Source organism: Haematobia irritans, chromosome 5 (genome assembly GCF_050003625.1).
Source record: "Haematobia irritans isolate KBUSLIRL chromosome 5, ASM5000362v1, whole genome shotgun sequence".
Classification (NCBI taxonomy): domain Eukaryota; kingdom Metazoa; phylum Arthropoda; class Insecta; order Diptera; family Muscidae; genus Haematobia; species Haematobia irritans.
In genome coordinates this window covers 94,593,386-94,617,674 of record NC_134401.1, presented here as the reverse complement: position 1 = coordinate 94,617,674, position 24,289 = coordinate 94,593,386, and the positions used below count along the sequence as shown (strand labels likewise).

Sequence of the window (24,289 nt, the reverse complement as noted above, 5' to 3'; positions counted from 1 at the left end):
AGTCACATTACTTGGTGGATCTATGAATTTTTTAGAGAAAGGATATTAATTTGCGGGACAAAGTCGAAAGAGACATTTGGTGGACTAGCTCAAGGGAGTGGGCTGAGTCCAATTCTTTTTAACTTATACACCATTTCACTTCATCATGTCAATTCGAGTCAATGTCGTTTATTTCAATATGCAGATGACTTTGTTTTGATCTGTTATGACAAGGATTTTAACAGTACCAAGACATTGCTTCAGTCTAAAATTATTGACTTTAAGGCAAGATGTAATGAAAAGAGTCTTAATTTCAACATGGCCAAGACAAGTGTGGTTCACTTTAACAGAAGACAACGAGATTTGAACATATGCGTTGAAAACACACTCCTGAATCAAGTACAGGAAATGAAATACCTAGGTGTGGTGATCTCGACAAATGGTTCGTCGAACGAACATGTGGACTTTACGATCAGGGAGATTGAAAAGAAATGCCGCTTCATGAATATTATCAATGGGTGTCGTTTTGGAGTGCATCCGATTAAGGCATTACTTTTTTATAAAGCATTTGTGAGGTCGAAAGCTGAATATGGAGCCTCGGCTCTTTCAAATATGTCTCAAGTTGCTTCTGGCAGAATTAAAAGTTGCCTTAATAATGTCCTGAGAAAGGCCCTGGGTCTCATACGCACAACACCTGTTTCAGTCATATATCATATGGCTGGTGAATTGCCTCCTGACAAGAGATTTGAATTGGCAACGGCAAAGGAACTAATAAAAGTTTTTGCGTTGAACCTTCCGGCAAAGGAGATAATGGCTGTTCGGGATCGTCCATTGAATTCTAGTTACTACAGAATCTATCATCAATTCCAGCATATTTTTGAAGACGTCGCACAGATCTCTGAATCAATCATTAAGCCAAGTAATATAAAGTTTGATGAGGACTTTTTCAAAGGAGCTGTCAAAAATAAGGCTGAAGCTAGCGTTGAACTGGTTAGGAGTCTGAGGTTGGAGAAGGAGGCGGATCTACAAGATAGAAAGTTTGATTTAATCTTCACGGATGGCTCAGTGCATGCTGAATATACGGGGGCTGCTTTCTACCACCAGGCTTCTGGTTTGGTTCAGGCCTTCTGTGTCACCAAAAGACTGTCTTCTATGTCGGCGGAGCTTGTTGCGTTATATAAAGCTCTTGAATTTGCTACAAACAACGGGCTGACAAATATTGCATTTTTAACGGATAGTCTAGCTGGAGTTCAAGCGCTTAAAAACAACGGAGGACTTAATTTTTTGGCACATCAATTTCTGGCTCTTGCAAATGAACACTGTGGAAGCATCGAAATACATTTCATTCCCGGGCACATGGGAATACCTCACAATGAGAAAGTGGATGAAGCAGCGAAAAAGGCATTTGAAGAGGGATGGCGTTTAGATTTGAAATGGCCCTTAGGTGATGCTATTCGTACAATAGAGGAAAAATTGTGGTTGAAATGGTCAACGGAATATATACAAGAGGCGTCAGTACGAAATTCCTGTTACTTCAGAATCTTTCCGACGGTGCGGAAGAAGCCGTGGTTCGGTAATGTGGCAGTGAATACTCTTCAGTGTAAAGCAATTAATAGAATACTGAGTGACAATGCATTCTGCAATTCTACACTTTATAAGGTGCGAGTAGCTGATTCTCCAGAGTGTGAGTCATGTGGTGGGGTGGAGACCCCATCCCATGTGATTTTTGAATGCCCTAGATTTTTCTTGGAAAGAACGCACTTCACCGAATTGGATGGTATATTTGATATTGAACAATTTGTTGACAAATTTGGTATAGAAGGTTTGAGCATTTTAGCGGATTTCTTGGAGAAGACTGGTCCATGCATTTAGTTTCATCACAGCATTGCGATGTCTATTAGTGTTGGCTTTGTGATTCCGGGCCAAATAAGTCTTCCAATAAGGGTGTTTTTTTTCATCGGCATTGGGAGCAACTTAAAAGGAAAAAAAAAAAAAAAAAAAATATAATGTCAAAAATGCGCTCCAAATCTCAATTTGCCCCCTACTATCATAAATCACAACCTATCAGGGACGTGGGAGCGCTAAGGGGTAAAGAGTGAACGCTTTTGAATTTGGCTGGCCAGACGCAAATACATAGAGGCGACGATTATAAAACTAATTTGTTTAGAGTTTGTTTAAAAACATTTGAATTTATTCGGAAGATAAATCTTAAAACCCAAATAGCCAATTAAGACATTTGAATTTATTCGGGAGATAAATCTTCAAACCCAAATAGCCAATTAAAATTTCCATTTTGTTGGTGGTGTGTATACATAAAACATAAAGTACAACAATGTCCGAGAGAAAAATATTCTAGCATTATTACGATACTGTGAAACATATTTTATATAAATGTGATATTTATTTTAATTCTTTAAGGAGAAATTAGCACCGGAAGTTTATTAGATGAAAACCAAGAAAATATGATGGATACAGAGCACAACACAAATAGTAAAGAGTTTCCCGTGCCTGCCGTAAATTCCATACAAACACAACATCCGAGGTAAGACTAATAATTTTGGTTACATTGAAAACTATAGTTATATATTTATAAATACCGTCGCATTATTGAAAAATAATACGAGAAAGATTGTTGTATTCGTTGTAGGGCTGTCATTCGGGATTGATTTTGAAAAATCCCGGTATTCGGGATTTCAAAATATTGAATCTCGGGACAACATTTTTGCCGACGAAAATTATTTTGTGATTTGTGTCTGCGACAAATGTATTATTTCATGTCCCTACTGTGGGCAAAATTTATTAATTTTTAAACTTTTAATTTGCAAATTATTTTTTCTGGCTTATATTCCATACAAAAACAACATTCGAGGTAAGAATTTGGTAGATAACTCTAGACGACAATAGCTTTTTATTGTAAAATATTAAAATTTATTGCTATTGCTAATAATTACAATATCCCGAAATTTGTTTACTCTTTCAATCCACCACATTTTTAATATGCTCATATTGTAAAAACATACATATGCTAAAACCTAAACTTAAATAAAAAAGGAGGCATTCAAAAGCCAAACGACGTATGAGAAAAAGGTAATGAACAACCAGCAGTATTGCTGTTTTTGTGTTAAAATGATATTATTTCTTATGATTTGGATAATTTTGTACGCCCTCCACCATAGCGTTCTACTAATTTCGTCATTTAAATTTTAGCGCAAATATTAATTTTATATCGATTTCGTTGTGAGATACGTATATATAGTCTTTGCCGTCATGAGAATCCGAGTCGATCTAGAGATGTACTGTCTATAATCCACTGATCAAATACTTCAGTGGATTATAATCACTATATTTTGATCGGAGTATGTTTCGATGTGTATAGATTTAATTTCTATAACATCCTCGTGACTTACAAGATTGGCTTGAAATTCCGTAGTAATCTCAAAGATCCTCGACCAGATATAGCTTTCGTATAAACAAATCCCCACACTAGTTTTTATACGTCCTGGTCGAATTTTTATTCCGAATAGCATAACTTTTAATGGGATCAACTTGCACGTCAAGATCTCTAAGAATAACTCATATAAGCGATCTCAAAATATGACGTCTTACGTGTCATAGAGATATCAAAAGTCGGAAATCGACCTTTCAGAATTTTTTCCGTTTCGTTTGATATTTTTAGAATTCCTTTTATACGATCCATGGTGGAGGATACTTATGCTGAACTTTTCATATATTTTTGTGTTGACTATTTCCAACGGACCTATTCAAATAATTATATTTTTCAGATTCAAATGTCTCTCATGTGAACCACCCTGCCATGATCCAACGCAACATGCACATAAATGTCAAAATGCTATACAGGTATAGTTTAATGTAATGCCAGTTGGAAAAGTATTAAATACTTTCTTTTCATAATTTAGTGTTACAAATCTCGCATTCGTGAATCCAATGGTGAAGAGCGTGTTGATCGCGGATGTATCATGACACCTGATCAAATACCTTTGTACTGCAATCACAATTTGGGAAGTAACATCGGAGGACCACGAAAAAGGAACACTCAGGCTGTTATTAATTTGGCTTGTTGCACAGGTGATTACTGTAATGATGGCGACTTTCCTGAATTACCACCACCAATAGCAGGAGGTAAGATATATAACAAAGTAATATAACTCCAAGGTTGTATTAAAGGATTTTGCTATTTTTTTTTTGCTTCATAACTGATACTCATGACACACTAAAGGTTGAATTATACACCATGCGTCAATCCGTGCGTTGATAGAAGGGTTAATTTTTTCTGTTTGCGGCAGACTATTCGAGCTTTTGATGTCAAATTGAAATTTCAACTCTTCAATCATCGGACGCATTGTACGCATTGAACGCATGGTATGTAATTCTACCTTAAATACGTTTCCAAATTGAGGATCCTACTCATGGTTACTTATAGGCTACAAACATTTTCAATTCAAATATAAACATTTATTTAATCAATTAAGCCCTCTTGGACCATACATTGATATCTTTGAAATAAACTACAGCAAAACTGAAATATTAACAAATATGCAAAAAAATAATTATTACAAGAACATCGTCACAATAAAAGTCCTAGTGGACTAATATTAAAATCTTTTGCCCTCCTTCCCAAATAATAAGACGTTATTTGGGTTACATATCCTCCTAACCGAAAAGTAGTTTAAATCGTATCCGCTCCTCAATCGGTATTTATCTTTACGCACATTCAGGAGAGTCTCCGGCAAAATCAACTACCTTTTTGTATGAATTTCCCAAACCTGATGGACGGTGTTAAAAAAATAACGCAAAATTAAAATCTAATTTTATTGCTGTACAAATGAACAATAAATACTATAATTTATTAAAATATGGACACAATTTTTTAATTCATATGTACGTTCCATCTTATTAATTGCAATTTGTTAAAATACCCAGACTATTTTCCAAAATCTTTTATCAAAATCGACTCACTCAAGATTTTGTTGTTTTTACTTTTATTGTAGCTTACTTAGAGCATGTCTAATCTATCATTACTAATTTTTTTTATGATGTTATGAAAAGATAAAAATATTGACCAAAATGAATGGGAAAGCAGCTCTTTCGTTTTTATTTTCTATTTATACTCATAAATCTATTTTTTTTCTCTTTTCCAATATAAGTAACGCATAAAGCTGCTGACAGCAGTAATTTTCTAAAAATGTCGTTTGCTATACTTGGCCCCTTTGTGGTTATTTCGATATTGGCCTCTATAGCAATTTATTTTATACGACGCTATCATCGAAAACGTTTAGAGTACTCCAGAACAAAACAAGATCCTGATGCATATTTGGTCAATGATGAACTCTTAAGGGTTACCAGTGCTGGCGATAGTACATTAAGGGTACGACAGTAGTAACATGCATATCACAAATCAATCATAAACAATATTCAATATGTTACCCCCTTTTTTAGGAGTACTTACAACATTCGGTTACATCTGGTTCTGGATCGGGTCTGCCACTACTTATACAAAGAACTCTGGCCAAACAAGTTACACTTGTAGAATGTATTGGAAGAGGCAAATATGGCGAAGTATGGCGTGGTCATTGGCATGGTGAAAATATCGCTGTGAAAATCTTTTTCAGTCGCGATGAAGAGTCCTGGAAAAGAGAAACTGAAATATACAGGTATTTGTCCAGCTATATTTTGTATTGTGTGCATTTTTTTATTTTCAATTTTCCTTTAGCACGGTTCTCTTGCGTCATGAAAATATTCTCGGTTTCATTGGTTCCGATATGACTTCACGGAATTCTTGCACCCAACTTTGGCTTTTGACACATTATTATCCTCATGGTTCCTTATTCGACCATTTGAATCGTAATGCTTTAAGTCATCGAGATATGATACTTATATGCCTCTCAATAGCCAATGGCTTGGTACATTTACATACAGAAATTTTTGGAACAGAGGTAGTAACAAAATTAAAAATTTACTAACCTTTTTTATATTGAGTATTTTTATTTGTTTTTTAGGGTAAACCTGCTATGGCTCATCGCGATTTAAAATCAAAAAATATTTTGGTCAAACCTAATGGTACATGTGTAATTGCTGACTTTGGATTGGCTGTAATGCATTCGAATGTCACCGGTAAATTGGATTTGGGTAATAATCCGAAGGTTGGAACAAAACGTTACATGGCCCCCGAGGTTTTGGACGAAAGGTAAATGTATATTCGTTAGTGCTTTTTCGAACAAAAAAGTTGCTTCACCGAAGGTTGAATGTTTGATTTGGGGGTCCAGAGATTAAAAGTGACAAACAGTAATGTTTAACCTCCATTTGGAATAGTATAGTCTATTCCAAATGGAGGTTAGGCATCGAACGAGAAGCAAAAACTGGAAGAATTATTTAATAGAAGTTCTTCATGTTCATTCTTAATTCAAGATAATCTGTAATTTTTTGTCTTTTATCTTCATTACAGCATTGACATGTTTAATTTTGAAGCTCTACGACGTACCGATATCTACGCTTTGGGTTTGGTTATTTGGGAGGTATGCCGACGCACAATATCATGCGGCATTGCTGAAGAATACAAAGTTCCATTTTATGATGTTGTACCGTCAGATCCAAGTTTTGAAGATATGCGTAAAGTTGTGTGTATTGACAATTACAGACCGTCCATACCAAATCGTTGGAGTTCAGATCCGGTATGATATTTTTTTGCAGTTTTACAATATTAATATATCATATAATTAAAAAATTTTGTTTTTAGCTATTGGCTGGAATGTCGAAGCTAATGAAAGAATGCTGGCATCAAAACCCAAATGTGCGTCTACCAGCCTTGCGTATCAAAAAGACAATTTCGAAACTTGCTTCAGCGGATGAGAAATTACGTCTTGACTATGATGAAGTTTGCGTTTAAACTATATTTTAAGTTTTTTTTTTCTTTTTTATACATCACAATAATTTTAGATATAACATAGTTCTACATTAGAATCTATACAGGGCAGAGCTAAATCTTTTGTTTCAAGTTCAAACAAGATAAAAGTACATATAAATAAGTAGAATGCCTCAGCAATGTGAGCTAATACAGATTCTAAACATGAAACACTCTAGATTATTAGGGTCTTCTTAGCCAATTAAGCTGGGAATTGATATATGAGTGAATGCAATTTTTTATTAATACAAATTACGTTTTGTAAGGTATTCAAATTTCATATTGTTGAATCATTAACTCACATATTTAGATCTATACGTATATTATAGTTTTATATATTTTTTTACGTATAACGTTTATTGTGAATATGTACAATCAGGCTATTGCACATATTAGTATGAAATGCAAAATCTATCCAATCATTTTTATCCTATATATACACATTTTTATATTTTGCATCAACAACTGAAATACATAGTTTGGCCTTATACATTCTATAAAACAAAAAATAGTGCCTTTCTTGAAATCCAGCCCACAACAAACAAAATTGCCTTACAATAATCAAGGATATTGCATTAGATATGCCTACATATAGACATCTATCTCAAAACCCTATTATTTTATATGTAATAATGCAAATTTAGCAGCTTTAAATAACATGCTTCCATTATTTTTATGAAGTTTATATCCACTTGCTTTTTCCATCATGTGCCATTTCCAAAATAAAATTTCATACTATAAATCATGATTTGTGATCGAAAACACATTAAATTTGATCAATTCGTTAAATATATAACAAATAAAAACACAAGCTTAAAATTTTAATTTTAGTGTTTAGTTCAACACTAAAGCAAAATACGCAGTTCGACAAAAAAAAAAAAAAACGAACATGACGATAGCCATATATGCTGCGGTCAATTTCTGTTGATGTCAATAGAGTTGCTTACAAGCACCACAAAACAGTGTTATCGGCATGCAAACAAATTTCTTTGTCGAACTACATATCGGGCTAAGAACAATAAAATAAACCATAGTTATGTACGATTAAAAAAGTAGTTCTGTAGACACTATTTTATATTTGATACACTGTATTATAAATGACTTTATTAGTTATAATGTATGAATACATTTGTACAAATATTTAATAACAAAGAAACATGTTAATATTAGTTTTAGTAATAGCATTTAGTAAGTAGGCTAATACAAATAAGGTCATGAAATATTATACACATGTTAGGATTAATCTAATGGTAAATAAAATTTCTTATTTTACGAGATATTAAAAAGCAACATTGTTTCAATTGGGTAAAAACGTCTGTTGACACATAACACACGATGATAATTTTTTGGTAGTTTTGTACCAAACTGCTATGATTTTTCTGCTGCCCATAAATACATAGACACTCTTGGCAGACGTTGTTATCGACATCTACATTTTGCTTCCACAAACACAGTATGCCATAATTTTTCTGTGCCCATAAATTAGGGCTGTCACCCGGGACAAATCCCGTCCCGAAATCCCGGGATTTTCGAGACGGGATTTATCCCGAATCCCGAGATTTTTTATTTTTAATCCCGGGATTTTTCGGGATCCCGAAAAAGTAATTCAAATTTGCTAAAATTGTGGGCTTTTATGATTGTTTTTTAATAAATTGGAGTTTTCACTCATTGTAAACCGCCGTTAGATTTCATAACCGACAAATTGAGTTAATAAACATTTATGGTACACCTTGAGTAAGAATTTGTTATACATGGGGTATATTGAATAGCACAATTTCATCAAAAATCGAGTCCGCAAGTCATGGTTCTTTGAATAATGAGTTCATGTGAAATGGAACACTACATAAAATAATAGAATAAAATAATAGAAAATATTACAAGATCGCATTTATCTAATAACAATTTAGAAGTCTTGATATTTTTACTTAAAACGAAGTACATAAGTATACGAAGATACGCATAATCTAACCCAGACCTTGAAATGTTTTGTTGAGTAAGATTGCGATATGAAATGGATTTTTTATATAGATTTCTCACAACACATTTTTTATTTTCTTCACAATGTTGAATTAGACAAAAGGTTCGTTAAGTATGATAGCAATTTAAAATTACTTTTTAATATTGTTTTGTCTTTAGTTGTTTGTTCATAAAATGAATTAAACTAAATTGGTTCAATTTACAACAATTTTTTGGCGCTGTAGATTCCCTGCCAACATTTTTTGAATTTGGGGGCGCTTCTGAGAATCCCCACTACGTCGAAAACAGTCGTATACGATATCCAAAACTCCTCTGAAAAGCGCCGTCACTATTGAGAAGTTGTACCACGCCAAGTTACTACAAAAAAGTATCGCATGAGTGCAATTATTAGGTGCCCTTTTGGATACATTTAGAAGGACGCTAATAAGAGCCGCTTCAAATAATTAGACAAAGTGCACTTTAAGATAGTTGTAAAAGAATCATTGTGGTCAAGTAAAACACGATTAGTTAGAGGTTTATTAATTTTATTAAACATATATAAATTCTCATAAATATAACATTTATACGACTATCACATCACATTTAACATATTTTTATGCATTAATAAAAGATTGATGTTGAGTTACAAGTTGCAAGTTACATGTTGTAGCGTCTATCAGCCAGTGCTTTTATTCCCAATGGAGGCAGCGTGCCTGGAAAAATATTTGATAAACTAGCACTTTATTCCATTTGGAAAGTCAAAAATTGTTCACCAATATATCTTTCACAATTTTAAGCGAAATAACTATGTTTTCAGCACTTCATTATCATTTTTATTTAAATAAATTATAAGAAGCTAGTTGTGCTTGGTGTTTCACAACATATAAAATGGCTCTTTTAACAAAAGTGATGGCAAAATACTTTCATGCGAATAGTGATGGCAAAATACTATCACAGTTGGCGATTGTTGCAGTGTCACTTACGAGTCTGTGGTAGCGATGAGGATGAAATGAAACTTTGAAATGCTGGCAGGGTTGTTGTTACTTAAAATATTTATAGAATCCGGGACATTTCGGGATCCCGAAAAAATCCCGGGATTCTGAATTTTGAAATCCCGAATCCCGGGATTTTTAAAAATCAAACCCGAACGACAGCACTACCATAATTACATACACTCGTTGAATACGTTGTTATCGATCTCAACATTTTGCTTCCACAAAACCCGATATGCCGCTCTATCGAAATGTTCGATATAGCTAGTGAAAATTTCACTACCCACAAAGAATATATTGATATTGAGTATATTTTTTCCGCAAGGTGTGTTACCGGTAATATTCATAAGAAATACATCGACACTTGCTAAAGCCCATTGCCAAAAAACACAGTTTTGCCATTCATTTCTTATGGGAAGCGGACGTTTCCGCTAGAGATGTATACAGGCCTTAACGAAAATACTATGAGGCGTCATTATCGATACCATTTAGAATAAATAGAAATACATTGCAAAACTGCTTAATTGCCAAATTTTCTTTAAAGGTAAGTACCCTGCCAACATTTTTTGAATTTGGGGGCGCTTCTGAGAATCCCCAGTACGTCGAAAACAATCATATACGATATCAAAAACTCGTCGGAAAAGCGCCGTCACTATTGAGAAGTTGTACCACGCCAAGTTACTACAAAAAGGTTTCGCATGAGTGCAATTATTAGGTGCCTTTATAGATCAATTTAGAACGACGCCAATAAGAGACCCTCCAAACAATCAGAAAAAGCACATTTTAAGATAGTGGTAAAAGAATCATTGTGGTCGAGTAAAACACGTTTGTTTAGATATTTATTAATTTGATTAATCATTTACAAATTCTTAAAAATATAACATTTATACCACTATCACATCACATTTAACATAATTTTTTGCATTAATGATGATGTAGAGTTACAAGTAGCGAGTTACATATTGCAGCGTCTATCAGCCAGTGTTTTTATTCGATGGAGGCAGCGTGTCTGTAAAATATTTGAAAAACAATCACTTTATTCCATTTGGAAAATCAAAAATTGTTCACCAATATACCTTTCACAATTTTAAGCGTAAAATCTATGTTTGCAGAACTTTATTTTCGTTTTTATTTAAATAAAATATAACAAGCTGGTTGCGCTTGGCGTTTCACAAAAAATAAAATGGCTTTTGTAAAAGTAGTGATGGCAAAATACATGTATGAAGTACATTTTGTACTTTATGATATGCTGCCCCCCATCACAGTAGGATGGTTGTAGTGACATTTACGAGTCTGTGGTAGCGATGAAGATGAAATGGAACTTTGAAATGCTGGCAGGGTACTATGTTCGCTTTTGGAGTTGAAATTTTCCCGGTTACTTTATTATAACAGTTCAATATGAAGCAGATAAATTAACTCAATTGATGTGCATTTTCTAGTTCCTCTAAATTTCGGCAAGACATTATGGGAATAGGTTTGTTTTCATTTGTAATTTTAATTATTTCAGGAAAAGTAATCGCGAAAATAAAGTGGTTTTCAACTCGTACCCACCTTAAGACGGTAATAAACGCATTGTACCACTGCGTTATTGGCATTCAACATGAATTTTTGCAAGAGCTATGAATTGGGATTTAGTCTGTATTGAAAACCAATCTTGGGGCAGAGGAAGTTTTACCATATGTTTCTTAATAATAATAAAACACATACTCTTGATAATTAGACCTAAAATCTCTTTAAATATAGTCATGTCTGTTCTGGGTCTCACCGTACTGTATACCACACAACGCACTTGTATAGTTTGTCAACCATCTCTTAAGATTAGATTATTAGGGAGAGAAGTTCCCGTGATATCTCCTAAGAGGGTGGTGTGGTTTACTGTATAGAACGCTTTAGACAATAGTGCCTTTCTTGAAATCCAGCCTACAACAAACAAAATTGCCTTACAATAATCAAGAATATTGCATTAGATATGCCTACATATAGACATCTATCTCAAAACCCTATTATTTTATATGTAATAATGCAAATTTAGCAGCTTTAAATAACATGCTTCCATTATTTTTATGAAGTTTATATCCACTTGCTTTTTCCATCATGTGCCATTTCCAAAATAAAATTTCATACTATAAATCATGATTTGTGATCGAAAACACATTAAATTTGATCAATTCGTTAAATATATAACAAATAAAAACACAAGCTTAAAATTTTAATTTTAGTGTTTAGTTCAACACTAAAGCAAAATACGCAGTTCGACAAAAAAAAAACGAACATGACGATAGCCATATATGCTGCGGTCAATTTCTGTTGATGTCAATAGAGTTGCTTACAAGCACCACAAAACAGTGTTATCGGCATGCAAACAATTTTCTTTGTCGAACTACATATCGGGCTAAGAACAATAAAATAAACCATAGTTATGTACGATTAAAAAAGTAGTTCTGTAGACACTATTTTATATTTGATACACTATATTATAAATGACTTTATTAGTTATAATGTATGAATACATTTGTACAAATATTTAATAACAAAGAAACATGTTAATATTAGTTTTAGTAATAGCATTTAGTAAGTAGGCTAATACAAATAAGGTCATGAAATATTATACACATGTTAGGATTAATCTAATGGTAAATAAAATTTCTTATTTTACGAGATATTAAAAAGCAACATTGTTTCAATTGGGTAAAAACGTCTGTTGACACATAACACACGATGATAATTTTTTGGTAGTTTTGTACCAAACTGCTATGATTTTTCTGCTGCCCATAAATACATAGACACTCTTGGCAGACGTTGTTATCGACATCTACATTTTGCTTCCACAAACACAGTATGCCATAATTTTTCTGTGCCCATAAATTAGGGCTGTCACCCGGGACAAATCCCGTCCCGAAATCCCGGGATTTTCGAGACGGGATTTATCCCGAATCCCGAGATTTTTTATTTTTAATCCCGGGATTTTTCGGGATCCCGAAAAAGTAATTCAAATTTGCTAAAATTGTGGGCTTTTATGATTGTTTTTTAATAAATTGGAGTTTTCACTCATTGTAAACCGCCGTTAGATTTCATAACCGACAAATTGAGTTAATAAACATTTATGGTACACCTTGAGTAAGAATTTGTTATACATGGGGTATATTGAATAGCACAATTTCATCAAAAATCGAGTCCGCAAGTCATGGTTCTTTGAATAATGAGTTCATGTGAAATGGAACACTACATAAAATAATAGAATAAAATAATAGAAAATATTACAAGATCGCATTTATCTAATAACAATTTAGAAGTCTTGATATTTTTACTTAAAACGAAGTACATAAGTATACGAAGATACGCATAATCTAACCCAGACCTTGAAATGTTTTGTTGAGTAAGATTGCGATATGAAATGGATTTTTTATATAGATTTCTCACAACACATTTTTTATTTTCTTCACAATGTTGAATTAGACAAAAGGTTCGTTAAGTATGATAGCAATTTAAAATTACTTTTTAATATTGTTTTGTCTTTAGTTGTTTGTTCATAAAATGAATTAAACTAAATTGGTTCAATTTACAACAATTTTTTGGCGCTGTAGATTCCCTGCCAACATTTTTTGAATTTGGGGGCGCTTCTGAGAATCCCCACTACGTCGAAAACAGTCGTATACGATATCCAAAACTCCTCTGAAAAGCGCCGTCACTATTGAGAAGTTGTACCACGCCAAGTTACTACAAAAAAGTATCGCATGAGTGCAATTATTAGGTGCCCTTTTGGATACATTTAGAAGGACGCTAATAAGAGCCGCTTCAAATAATTAGACAAAGTGCACTTTAAGATAGTTGTAAAAGAATCATTGTGGTCAAGTAAAACACGATTAGTTAGAGGTTTATTAATTTTATTAAACATATATAAATTCTCATAAATATAACATTTATACGACTATCACATCACATTTAACATATTTTTATGCATTAATAAAAGATTGATGTTGAGTTACAAGTTGCAAGTTACATGTTGTAGCGTCTATCAGCCAGTGCTTTTATTCCCAATGGAGGCAGCGTGCCTGGAAAAATATTTGATAAACTAGCACTTTATTCCATTTGGAAAGTCAAAAATTGTTCACCAATATATCTTTCACAATTTTAAGCGAAATAACTATGTTTTCAGCACTTCATTATCATTTTTATTTAAATAAATTATAAGAAGCTAGTTGTGCTTGGTGTTTCACAACATAAAATGGCTCTTTTAACAAAAGTGATGGCAAAATACTTTCATACGAATAGTGATGGCAAAATACTATCACAGTTGGCGATTGTTGCAGTGTCACTTACGAGTCTGTGGTAGCGATGAGGATGAAATGAAACTTTGAAATGCTGGCAGGGTTGTTGTTACTTAAAATATTTATAGAATCCGGGACATTTCGGGATCCCGAAAAAATCCCGGGATTCTGAATTTTGAAATCCCGAATCCCGGGATTTTTAAAAATCAAACCCGAACGACAGCACTACCATAATTACATACACTCGTTGAATACGTTGTTATCGATCTCAACATTTTGCTTCCACAAAACCCGATATGCCGCTCTATCGAAATGTTCGATATAGCTAGTGAAAATTTCACTACCCACAAAGAATATATTGATATTGAGTATATTTTTTCCGCAAGGTGTGTTACCGGTAATATTCATAAGAAATACATCGACACTTGCTAAAGCCCATTGCCAAAAAACACAGTTTTGCCATTCATTTCTTATGGGAAGCGGACGTTTCCGCTAGAGATGTATACAGGCCTTAACGAAAATACTATGAGGCGTCATTATCGATACCATTTAGAATAAATAGAAATACATTGCAAAACTGCTTAATTGCCAAATTTTCTTTAAAGGTAAGTACTATGTTCGCTTTTGGAGTTGAAATTTTCCCGGTTACTTTATTATAACAGTTCAATATGAAGCAGATAAATTAACTCAATTGATGTGCATTTTCTAGTTCCTCTAAATTTCGGCAAGACATTATGGGAATAGGTTTGTTTTCATTTGTAATTTTAATTATTTCAGGAAAAGTAATCGCGAAAATAAAGTGGTTTTCAACTCGTACCCACCTTAAGACGGTAATAAACGCATTGTACCACTGCGTTATTGGCATTCAACATGAATTTTTGCAAGAGCTATGAATTGGGATTTAGTCTGTATTGAAAACCAATCTTGGGGCAGAGGAAGTTTTACCATATGTTTCTTAATAATAATAAAACACATACTCTTGATAATTAGACCTAAAATCTCTTTACATATAGTCATGTCTGTTCTGGGCAGAGAATGAAGCCGACCCATTTTTGTCGGCGGCGGCTGACACTAAATATTTGCCTCCGGCGGCGGCGGCTTGACGGCTAAGCCGATAAAAAATTATCTATTCGGCGGCGCAAAATTATCTATTATAAAATCAATTTGCAGTTTTCCGAATTGTAATGAGATTAGTTGTACAACCAATCCTACAATCAAATTTACATTTCATTCAAATTTTTTGAGCTAAATTTTTGTAAAACTATTATAGCAACTTGATACTAATTCATTGAAGGTGGAAAGTTCAAAATTTTGGCAAAAACTATAACAAATATTATTAATTTTTTCTGATACAAATCAATATTTTAGATTAATTGGCGGCTAAATTTGAGCCGAGATGAGTCGACATATTCGGCGGCGGCGTCGACTGCTAAAAACGGGTCGGCGACGGCTAAAGTCGGCGGCGCGACTCGGCGGCTTCATTCTCTGGTTCTGGGTCTCACCGTACTGTATACCACACAACGCACTTGTATAGTTTGTCAACCATCTCTTAAGATTAGATTATTAGGGAGAGAAGTTCCCGTGATATCTCCTAAGAGGGTGGTGTGGTTTACTGTATAGAACGCTTTAGACAATCCCTGCCAGCATTTCAAAGTTCCATTTCATCTTCATCGCTACCACAGACTCGTAAATGTCACTACAACCATCCTACTGTGATGGGGGGCAGCATATCATAAAGTACAAAATGTACTTCATACATGTATTTTGCCATCACTACTTTTACAAAAGCCATTTTATTTTTTGTGAAACGCCAAGCGCAACCAGCTTGTTATATTTTATTTAAATAAAAACGAAAATAAAGTTCTGAAAACATAGATTTTACGCTTAAAATTGTGAAAGGTATATTGGTGAACAATTTTTGATTTTCCAAATGGAATAAAGTGATTGTTTTTCAAATATTTTACAGACACGCTGCCTCCATCGAATAAAAACACTGGCTGATAGACGCTGCAACATGTAACTCGCTACTTGTAACTCTACCTCATCATTAATGCAAAAAATTATGTTAAATGTGATGTGATAGTGGTATAAATGTTATATTTTTAAGAATTTGTAAATAATTAATCAAATTATTAAATATCTAAACAAACGTGTTTTACTCGACCACAATGATTCTTTTACCACTATCTTAAAATGTGCTTTTTCTGATTGTTTGGAGGGTCTCTTATTGGCGTCGTTCTAAATTGATCTATAAAGGCACCTAATAATTGCACTCATGCGAAACCTTTTTGTAGTAACTTGGCGTGGTACAACTTCTCAATAGTGACGGCGCTTTTCCGACGAGTTTTTGATATCGTATATGATTGTTTTCAACGTACTGGGGATTCTCAGAAGCGCCCCCAAATTCAAAAAATGTTGGCAGGGATAGTGCCTTTCTTGAAATCCAGCCTACAACAAACAAAATTGCCTTACAATAATCAAGGATATTGCATTAGATATGCCTACATATAGACATCTATCTCAAAACCCTATTATTTTATATGTAATAATGCAAATTTAGCAGCTTTAAATAACATGCTTCCATTATTTTTATGAAGTTTATATCCACTTGCTTTTTCCATCATGTGCCATTTCCAAAATAAAATTTCATACTATAAATCATGATTTGTGATCGAAAACACATTAAATTTGATCAATTCGTTAAATATATAACAAATAAAAACACAAGCTTAAAATTTTAATTTTAGTGTTTAGTTCAACACTAAAGCAAAATACGCAGTTCGACAAAAAAAAAACGAACATGACGATAGCCATATATGCTGCGGTCAATTTCTGTTGATGTCAATAGAGTTGCTTACAAGCACCACAAAACAGTGTTATCGGCATGCAAACAATTTTCTTTGTCGAACTACATACCGGGCTAAGAACAATAAAATAAACCATAGTTATGTACGATTAAAAAAGTAGTTCTGTAGACACTATTTTATATTTGATACACTGTATTATAAATGACTTTATTAGTTATAATGTATGAATACATTTGTACAAATATTTAATAACAAAGAAACATGTTAATATTAGTTTTAGTAATAGCATTTAGTAAGTAGGCTAATACAAATAAGGTCATGAAATATTATACACATGTTAGGATTAATCTAATGGTAAATAAAATTTCTTATTTTACGAGATATTAAAAAGCAACATTGTTTCAATTGGGTAAAAACGTCTGTTGACACATAACACACGATGATAATTTTTTGGTAGTTTTGTACCAAACTGCTATGATTTTTCTGCTGCCCATAAATACATAGACACTCTTGGCAGACGTTGTTATCGACATCTACATTTTGCTTCCACAAACACAGTATGCCATAATTTTTCTGTGCCCATAAATTAGGGCTGTCACCCGGGACAAATCCCGTCCCGAAATCCCGGGATTTTCGAGACGGGATTTATCCCGAATCCCGAGATTTTTTATTTTTAATCCCGGGATTTTTCGGGATCCCGAAAAAGTAATTCAAATTTGCTAAAATTGTGGGCTTTTATGATTGTTTATTAATAAATTGGAGTTTTCACTCATTGTAAACCGCCGTTAGATTTCATAACCGACAAATTGAGTTAATAAACATTTATGGTACACCTTGAGTAAGAATTTGTTTATACATGGGGTATATTGAACAGCACAATTTCATCAAAAATCGAGTCCGCAAAAGTCATGGTTCTTTGAATAATGAGTTCATGTGAAATGGAACACTACATAAAATAATAGAATAAAATAATAGAAAATATGACAAGATCGCATTTATCTAATAACAATTTAGAAGTCTTGATATTTTTACTTAAAACGAAGTACATAAGTATACGAAGATACGCATAATCTAACCCAGACCTTAAAATGTTTTGTTGAGTAAGATTGCGATATGAAATGGATTTTTTATATAGTTTTCTCACAACACATTTTTATTTTCTTCACAATGTTGAATTAGACAAAAGGTTCGTTAAGTATGATAGCAATTTAAAATTACTTTTCAATATTGTTTTGTCTTTAGTTGTTTGTTCATAAAATGAATTAAACTAAATTGGTTCAATTTACAACAATTTTTTGGCGCTGTAGATTCCCTGCCAACATTTTTTGAATTTGGGGGCGCTTCTGAGAATCCCCACTACGTCGAAAACAGTCGTATACGATATCCAAAACTCCTCTGAAAAGCGCCGTCACTATTGAGAAGTTGTACCACGCCAAGTTACTACAAAAAAGTATCGCATGAGTGCAATTATTAGGTGCCCTTTTGGATACATTTAGAAGGACGCTAATAAGAGCCGCTTCAAATAATTAGACAAAGTGCACTTTAAGATAGTTGTAAAAGAATCATTGTGGTCAAGTAAAACACGATTAGTTAGAGGTTTATTAATTTTATTAAACATATATAAATTCTCATAAATATAACATTTATACGACTATCACATCACATTTAACATATTTTTATGCATTAATAAAAGATTGATGTTGAGTTACAAGTTGCAAGTTACATGTTGTAGCGTCTATCAGCCAGTGCTTTTATTCCCAATGGAGGCAGCGTGCCTGGAAAAATATTTGATAAACTAGCACTTTATTCCATTTGGAAAGTCAAAAATTGTTCACCAATATATCTTTCACAATTTTAAGCGAAATAACTATGTTTTCAGCACTTCATTATCATTTTTATTTAAATAAATTATAAGAAGCTAGTTGTGCTTGGTGTTTCACAACATATAAAATGGCTCTTTTAACAAAAGTGATGGCAAAATACTTTCATGCGAATAGTGATGGCAAAATACTATCACAGTTGGCGATTGTTGCAGTGTCACTTACGAGTCTGTGGTAGCGATGAGGATGAAATGAAACTTTGAAATGCTGGCAGGGTTGTTGTTACTTAAAATATTTATAGAATCCGGGACATTTCGGGATCCCGAAAAAATCCCGGGATTCTGAATTTTGAAATCCCGAATCCCGGGATTTTTAAAAATCAAACCCGAACGACAGCACTACCATAATTACATACACTCGTTGAATACGTTGTTATCGATCTCAACATTTTGCTTCCACAAAACCCGATATGCCGCTCTATCGAAATGTTCGATATAGCTAGTGAAAATTTCACTACCCACAAAGAATATATTGATATTGAGTATATTTTTTCCGCAAGGTGTGTTACCGGTAATATTCATAAGAAATACATCGACACTTGCTAAAGCCCATTGCCAAAAAACACAGTTTTGCCATTCATTTCTTATGGGAAGCGGACGTTTCCGCTAGAGATGTATACAGGCCTTAACGAAAATACTATGAGGCGTCATTATCGATACCATTTAGAATAAATAGAAATACATTGCAAAACTGCTTAATTGCCAAATTTTCTTTAAAGGTAAGTACCCTGCCAACATTTTTTGAATTTGGGGGCGCTTCTGAGAATCCCCAGTACGTCGAAAACAATCATATACGATATCAAAAACTCGTCGGAAAAGCGCCGTCACTATTGAGAAGTTGTACCACGCCAAGTTACTACAAAAAGGTTTCGCATGAGTGCAATTATTAGGTGCCTTTATAGATCAATTTAGAACGACGCCAATAAGAGACCCTCCAAACAATCAGAAAAAGCACATTTTAAGATAGTGGTAAAAGAATCATTGTGGTCGAGTAAAACACGTTTGTTTAGATATTTATTAATTTGATTAATCATTTACAAATTCTTAAAAATATAACATTTATACCACTATCACATCACATTTAACATAATTTTTTGCATTAATGATGATGTAGAGTTACAAGTAGCGAGTTACATATTGCAGCGTCTATCAGCCAGTGTTTTTATTCGATGGAGGCAGCGTGTCTGTAAAATATTTGAAAAACAATCACTTTATTCCATTTGGAAAATCAAAAATTGTTCACCAATATACCTTTCACAATTTTAAGCGTAAAATCTATGTTTGCAGAACTTTATTTTCGTTTTTATTTAAATAAAATATAACAAGCTGGTTGCGCTTGGCGTTTCACAAAAAATAAAATGGCTTTTGTAAAAGTAGTGATGGCAAAATACATGTATGAAGTACATTTTGTACTTTATGATATGCTGCCCCCATCACAGTAGGATGGTTGTAGTGACATTTACGAGTCTGTGGTAGCGATGAAGATGAAATGGAACTTTGAAATGCTGGCAGGGTACTATGTTCGCTTTTGGAGTTGAAATTTTCCCGGTTACTTTATTATAACAGTTCAATATGAAGCAGATAAATTAACTCAATTGATGTGCATTTTCTAGTTCCTCTAAATTTCGGCAAGACATTATGGGAATAGGTTTGTTTTCATTTGTAATTTTAATTATTTCAGGAAAAGTAATCGCGAAAATAAAGTGGTTTTCAACTCGTACCCACCTTAAGACGGTAATAAACGCATTGTACCACTGCGTTATTGGCATTCAACATGAATTTTTGCAAGAGCTATGAATTGGGATTTAGTCTGTATTGAAAACCAATCTTGGGGCAGAGGAAGTTTTACCATATGTTTCTTAATAATAATAAAACACATACTCTTGATAATTAGACCTAAAATCTCTTTAAATATAGTCATGTCTGTTCTGGGTCTCACCGTACTGTATACCACACAACGCACTTGTATAGTTTGTCAACCATCTCTTAAGATTAGATTATTAGGGAGAGAAGTTCCCGTGATATCTCCTAAGAGGGTGGTGTGGTTTACTGTATAGAACGCTTTAGACAATAGTGCCTTTCTTGAAATCCAGCCTACAACAAACAAAATTGCCTTACAATAATCAAGAATATTGCATTAGATATGCCTACATATAGACATCTATCTCAAAACCCTATTATTTTATATGTAATAATGCAAATTTAGCAGCTTTAAATAACATGCTTCCATTATTTTTATGAAGTTTATATCCACTTGCTTTTTCCATCATGTGCCATTTCCAAAATAAAATTTCATACTATAAATCATGATTTGTGATCGAAAACACATTAAATTTGATCAATTCGTTAAATATATAACAAATAAAAACACAAGCTTAAAATTTTAATTTTAGTGTTTAGTTCAACACTAAAGCAAAATACGCAGTTCGACAAAAAAAAAAACGAACATGACGATAGCCATATATGCTGCGGTCAATTTCTGTTGATGTCAATAGAGTTGCTTACAAGCACCACAAAACAGTGTTATCGGCATGCAAACAATTTTCTTTGTCGAACTACATACCGGGCTAAGAACAATAAAATAAACCATAGTTATGTACGATTAAAAAAGTAGTTCTGTAGACACTATTTTATATTTGATACACTGTATTATAAATGACTTTATTAGTTATAATGTATGAATACATTTGTACAAATATTTAATAACAAAGAAACATGTTAATATTAGTTTTAGTAATAGCATTTAGTAAGTAGGCTAATACAAATAAGGTCATGAAATATTATACACATGTTAGGATTAATCTAATGGTAAATAAAATTTCTTATTTTACGAGATATTAAAAAGCAACATTGTTTCAATTGGGTAAAAACGTCTGTTGACACATAACACACGATGATAATTTTTTGGTAGTTTTGTACCAAACTGCTATGATTTTTCTGCTGCCCATAAATACATAGACACTCTTGGCAGACGTTGTTATCGACATCTACATTTTGCTTCCACAAACACAGTATGCCATAATTTTTCTGTGCCCATAAATTAGGGCTGTCACCCGGGACAAATCCCGTCCCGAAATCCCGGGATTTTCGAGACGGGATTTATCCCGAATCCCGAGATTTTTTATTTTTAATCCCGGGATTTTTCGGGATCCCGAAAAAGTAATTCAAATTTGCTAAAATTGTGGGCTTTTATGATTGTTTATTAATAAATTGGAGTTTTCACTCATTGTAAACCGCCGTTAGATTTCATAACCGACAAATTGAGTTAATAAACATTTATGGTACACCTTGAGTAAGAATTTGTTATACATGGGGTATATTGAATAGCACAATTTCATCAAAAATCGAGTCCGCAAGTCATGGTTCTTTGAATAATGAGTTCATGTGAAATGGAACACTACATAAAATAATAGAATAAAATAATAGAAAATATGACAAGATCGCATTTATCTAATAACAATTTAGAAGTCTTGATATTTTTACTTAAAACGAAGTACATAAGTATACGAAGATACGCATAATCTAACCCAGACCTTGAAATGTTTTGTTGAGTAAGATTGCGATATGAAATGGATTTTTTATATAGATTTCTCACAACACATTTTTTATTTTCTTCACAATGTTGAATTAGACAAAAGGTTCGTTAAGTATGATAGCAATTTAAAATTACTTTTTAATATTGTTTTGTCTTTAGTTGTTTGTTCATAAAATGAATTAAATTAAATTGGTTCAATTTACAACAATTTTTTGGCGCTGTAGATTCCCTGCCAACATTTTTTGAATTTGGGGGCGCTTCTGAGAATCCCCACTACGTCGAAAACAGTCGTATACGATATCCAAAACTCCTCTGAAAAGCGCCGTCACTATTGAGAAGTTGTACCACGCCAAGTTACTACAAAAAAGTATCGCATGAGTGCAATTATTAGGTGCCCTTTTGGATACATTTAGAAGGACGCTAATAAGAGCCGCTTCAAATAATTAGACAAAGTGCACTTTAAGATAGTTGTAAAAGAATCATTGTGGTCAAGTAAAACACGATTAGTTAGAGGTTTATTAATTTTATTAAACATATATAAATTCTCATAAATATAACATTTATACGACTATCACATCACATTTAACATATTTTTATGCATTAACAAAAGATTGATGTTGAGTTACAAGTTGCAAGTTACATGTTGTAGCTAGGCTTGCCAGATGGCCGGGATTCGCCTGGATTGTCCCGGAATTTCGTCTCTATGAAGTGTCCCGGATCTTTCACAAAATTTACCAAATATCCCGGAATTTCAATTACTCAAGGCATATGTTTTATTTTTTTACATTTCTTAAAAATGAAAACGATTTAAAATTAAATCGCTTTCAAAAATATTTTTGGTTTTGGATTTTCATACATTTTAAATGTACATTTGTTTGTCCGATTTTGTACAATTTCATTTAATCTCACCACTTTGAGAAAAAAATCAAATCACTGTCTTGCGAATCATCAGCTGTCACTTGAGTAGTAAATGTAAAAAAAATATACGCAAATATCCAATTCACGTTTTTCTGCAAAATGCATTTTAACAAATTATAAGTCAAGTTTGTGCTCCCTGCCATCATTTCAAAGTTCGATTTTATCCTATGATTACCATAGACCCTTTAGTGACACTATAACAATCCCCAATTCGGATACGAAATATACCTAAAACCATGTCCATGGCGATATCCAAATTCCCAGTCCAGTCGAAAGCCACTACAAAAGAAGCAGCGATTGTCACCTCAGAGCTTAAGTTTGTTTGCCAAACCCGAAAGTAATATGCCAGTAAATATGAGTTTCGGTTTCCGTTTAAAAAAAATATTCCCAAAATTATTTACGTTTTATATAAAATCGTCGCAGCCATCTTGGGAGAAAGTTTCAGAGGCTCCAATATATTTAGGAATTTCAAAGCTTGCTGACAATTACGACTACGCCTTGGCGTTTATGGAAATTTACCAAGTGATAAAATATGGGGAACTAATATCGAAAAATATGACTGTTTTTGCTTGTCCCGACAAATCCCGGAATGTACGGCGCAATGTCCCGGATTTCGGCAACCATCATCTGGCAACCCTAGTTGTAGCGTCTATCAGCCAGTGCTTTTATTCCCAATGGAGGCAGCGTGCCTGGAAAAATATTTGATAAACTAGCACTTTATTCCATTTGGAAAGTCAAAAATTGTTCACCAATATATCTTTCACAATTTTAAGCGAAATAACTATGTTTTCAGCACTTCATTATCATTTTTATTTAAATAAATTATAAGAAGCTAGTTGTGCTTGGTGTTTCACAACATATAAAATGGCTCTTTTAACAAAAGTGATGGCAAAATACTTTCATGCGAATAGTGATGGCAAAATACTATCACAGTTGGCGATTGTTGCAGTGTCACTTACGAGTCTGTGGTAGCGATGAGGATGAAATGAAACTTTGAAATGCTGGCAGGGTTGTTGTTACTTAAAATATTTATAGA

General features: G+C 33.3%; 1 protein-coding gene and 3 long non-coding RNA genes across 8 annotated transcripts; 2 read left to right on the top strand and 2 right to left on the bottom strand.

The window, feature by feature from the left end:
* Window positions 1-1,984: 1,984 nt before the first annotated feature.
* On the top strand, window positions 1,985-8,184 carry sax (type I BMP receptor saxophone). Of its 5 annotated transcripts, none has more exons than XM_075313334.1 (11): window positions 1,985-2,067; window positions 2,398-2,521; window positions 3,031-3,066; window positions 3,762-3,837; window positions 3,897-4,119; window positions 5,145-5,365; window positions 5,437-5,651; window positions 5,711-5,933; window positions 5,997-6,184; window positions 6,443-6,668; window positions 6,734-8,184. In XM_075313334.1, the coding sequence occupies exons 1-11, from the start codon at window positions 1,986-1,988 to the stop codon at window positions 6,881-6,883; spliced, it is 1,764 nt and encodes a 587-aa protein (XP_075169449.1). In that variant the 5' UTR covers window position 1,985; the 3' UTR covers window positions 6,884-8,184. The 5 variants fall into 5 exon arrangements, with proteins under 5 accessions (XP_075169449.1, XP_075169450.1, XP_075169451.1 ...); XM_075313336.1 differs by lacking the exon at window positions 1,985-2,067 and adding an exon at window positions 2,075-2,281; XM_075313337.1 differs by lacking the exon at window positions 1,985-2,067 and adding an exon at window positions 2,075-2,303.
* Window positions 8,185-10,652: 2,468 nt separating this feature from the next.
* LOC142238935 (uncharacterized) lies at window positions 10,653-11,175 on the bottom strand. The gene is made up of 2 exons (XR_012722867.1): window positions 10,923-11,175; window positions 10,653-10,855 (listed from the first exon to the last, which is right to left on the bottom strand). It is a non-coding gene; the product is annotated as an uncharacterized LOC142238935 (long non-coding RNA).
* A 4,580-nt stretch (window positions 11,176-15,755) lies between these two features.
* On the top strand, window positions 15,756-16,263 carry LOC142238934 (uncharacterized). Its single transcript, XR_012722866.1, has 2 exons — window positions 15,756-16,013; window positions 16,081-16,263. It is a non-coding gene; the product is annotated as an uncharacterized LOC142238934 (long non-coding RNA).
* Window positions 16,264-19,781: 3,518 nt separating this feature from the next.
* LOC142241333 (uncharacterized) lies at window positions 19,782-20,307 on the bottom strand. Its single transcript, XR_012723580.1, has 2 exons — window positions 20,052-20,307; window positions 19,782-19,984 (listed from the first exon to the last, which is right to left on the bottom strand). It is a non-coding gene; the product is annotated as an uncharacterized LOC142241333 (long non-coding RNA).
* Between the last annotated feature and the right edge of the window lie 3,982 nt (window positions 20,308-24,289).

Coding starts and splice junctions, on each gene's coding strand:
- sax (XM_075313334.1), top strand. CDS start 1,986: ATGTCAAAAATGCGCTCCAAATCTCAATTTGCCCCCTACTATCATAAA. Junction 2,522..3,030: donor ATACAAACACAACATCCGAG/GTAAGACTAATA, acceptor TAAATAAAAAAG/GAGGCATTCAAAAGCCAAAC. Junction 5,652..5,710: donor AGAGAAACTGAAATATACAG/GTATTTGTCCAG, acceptor ATTTTCCTTTAG/CACGGTTCTCTTGCGTCATG.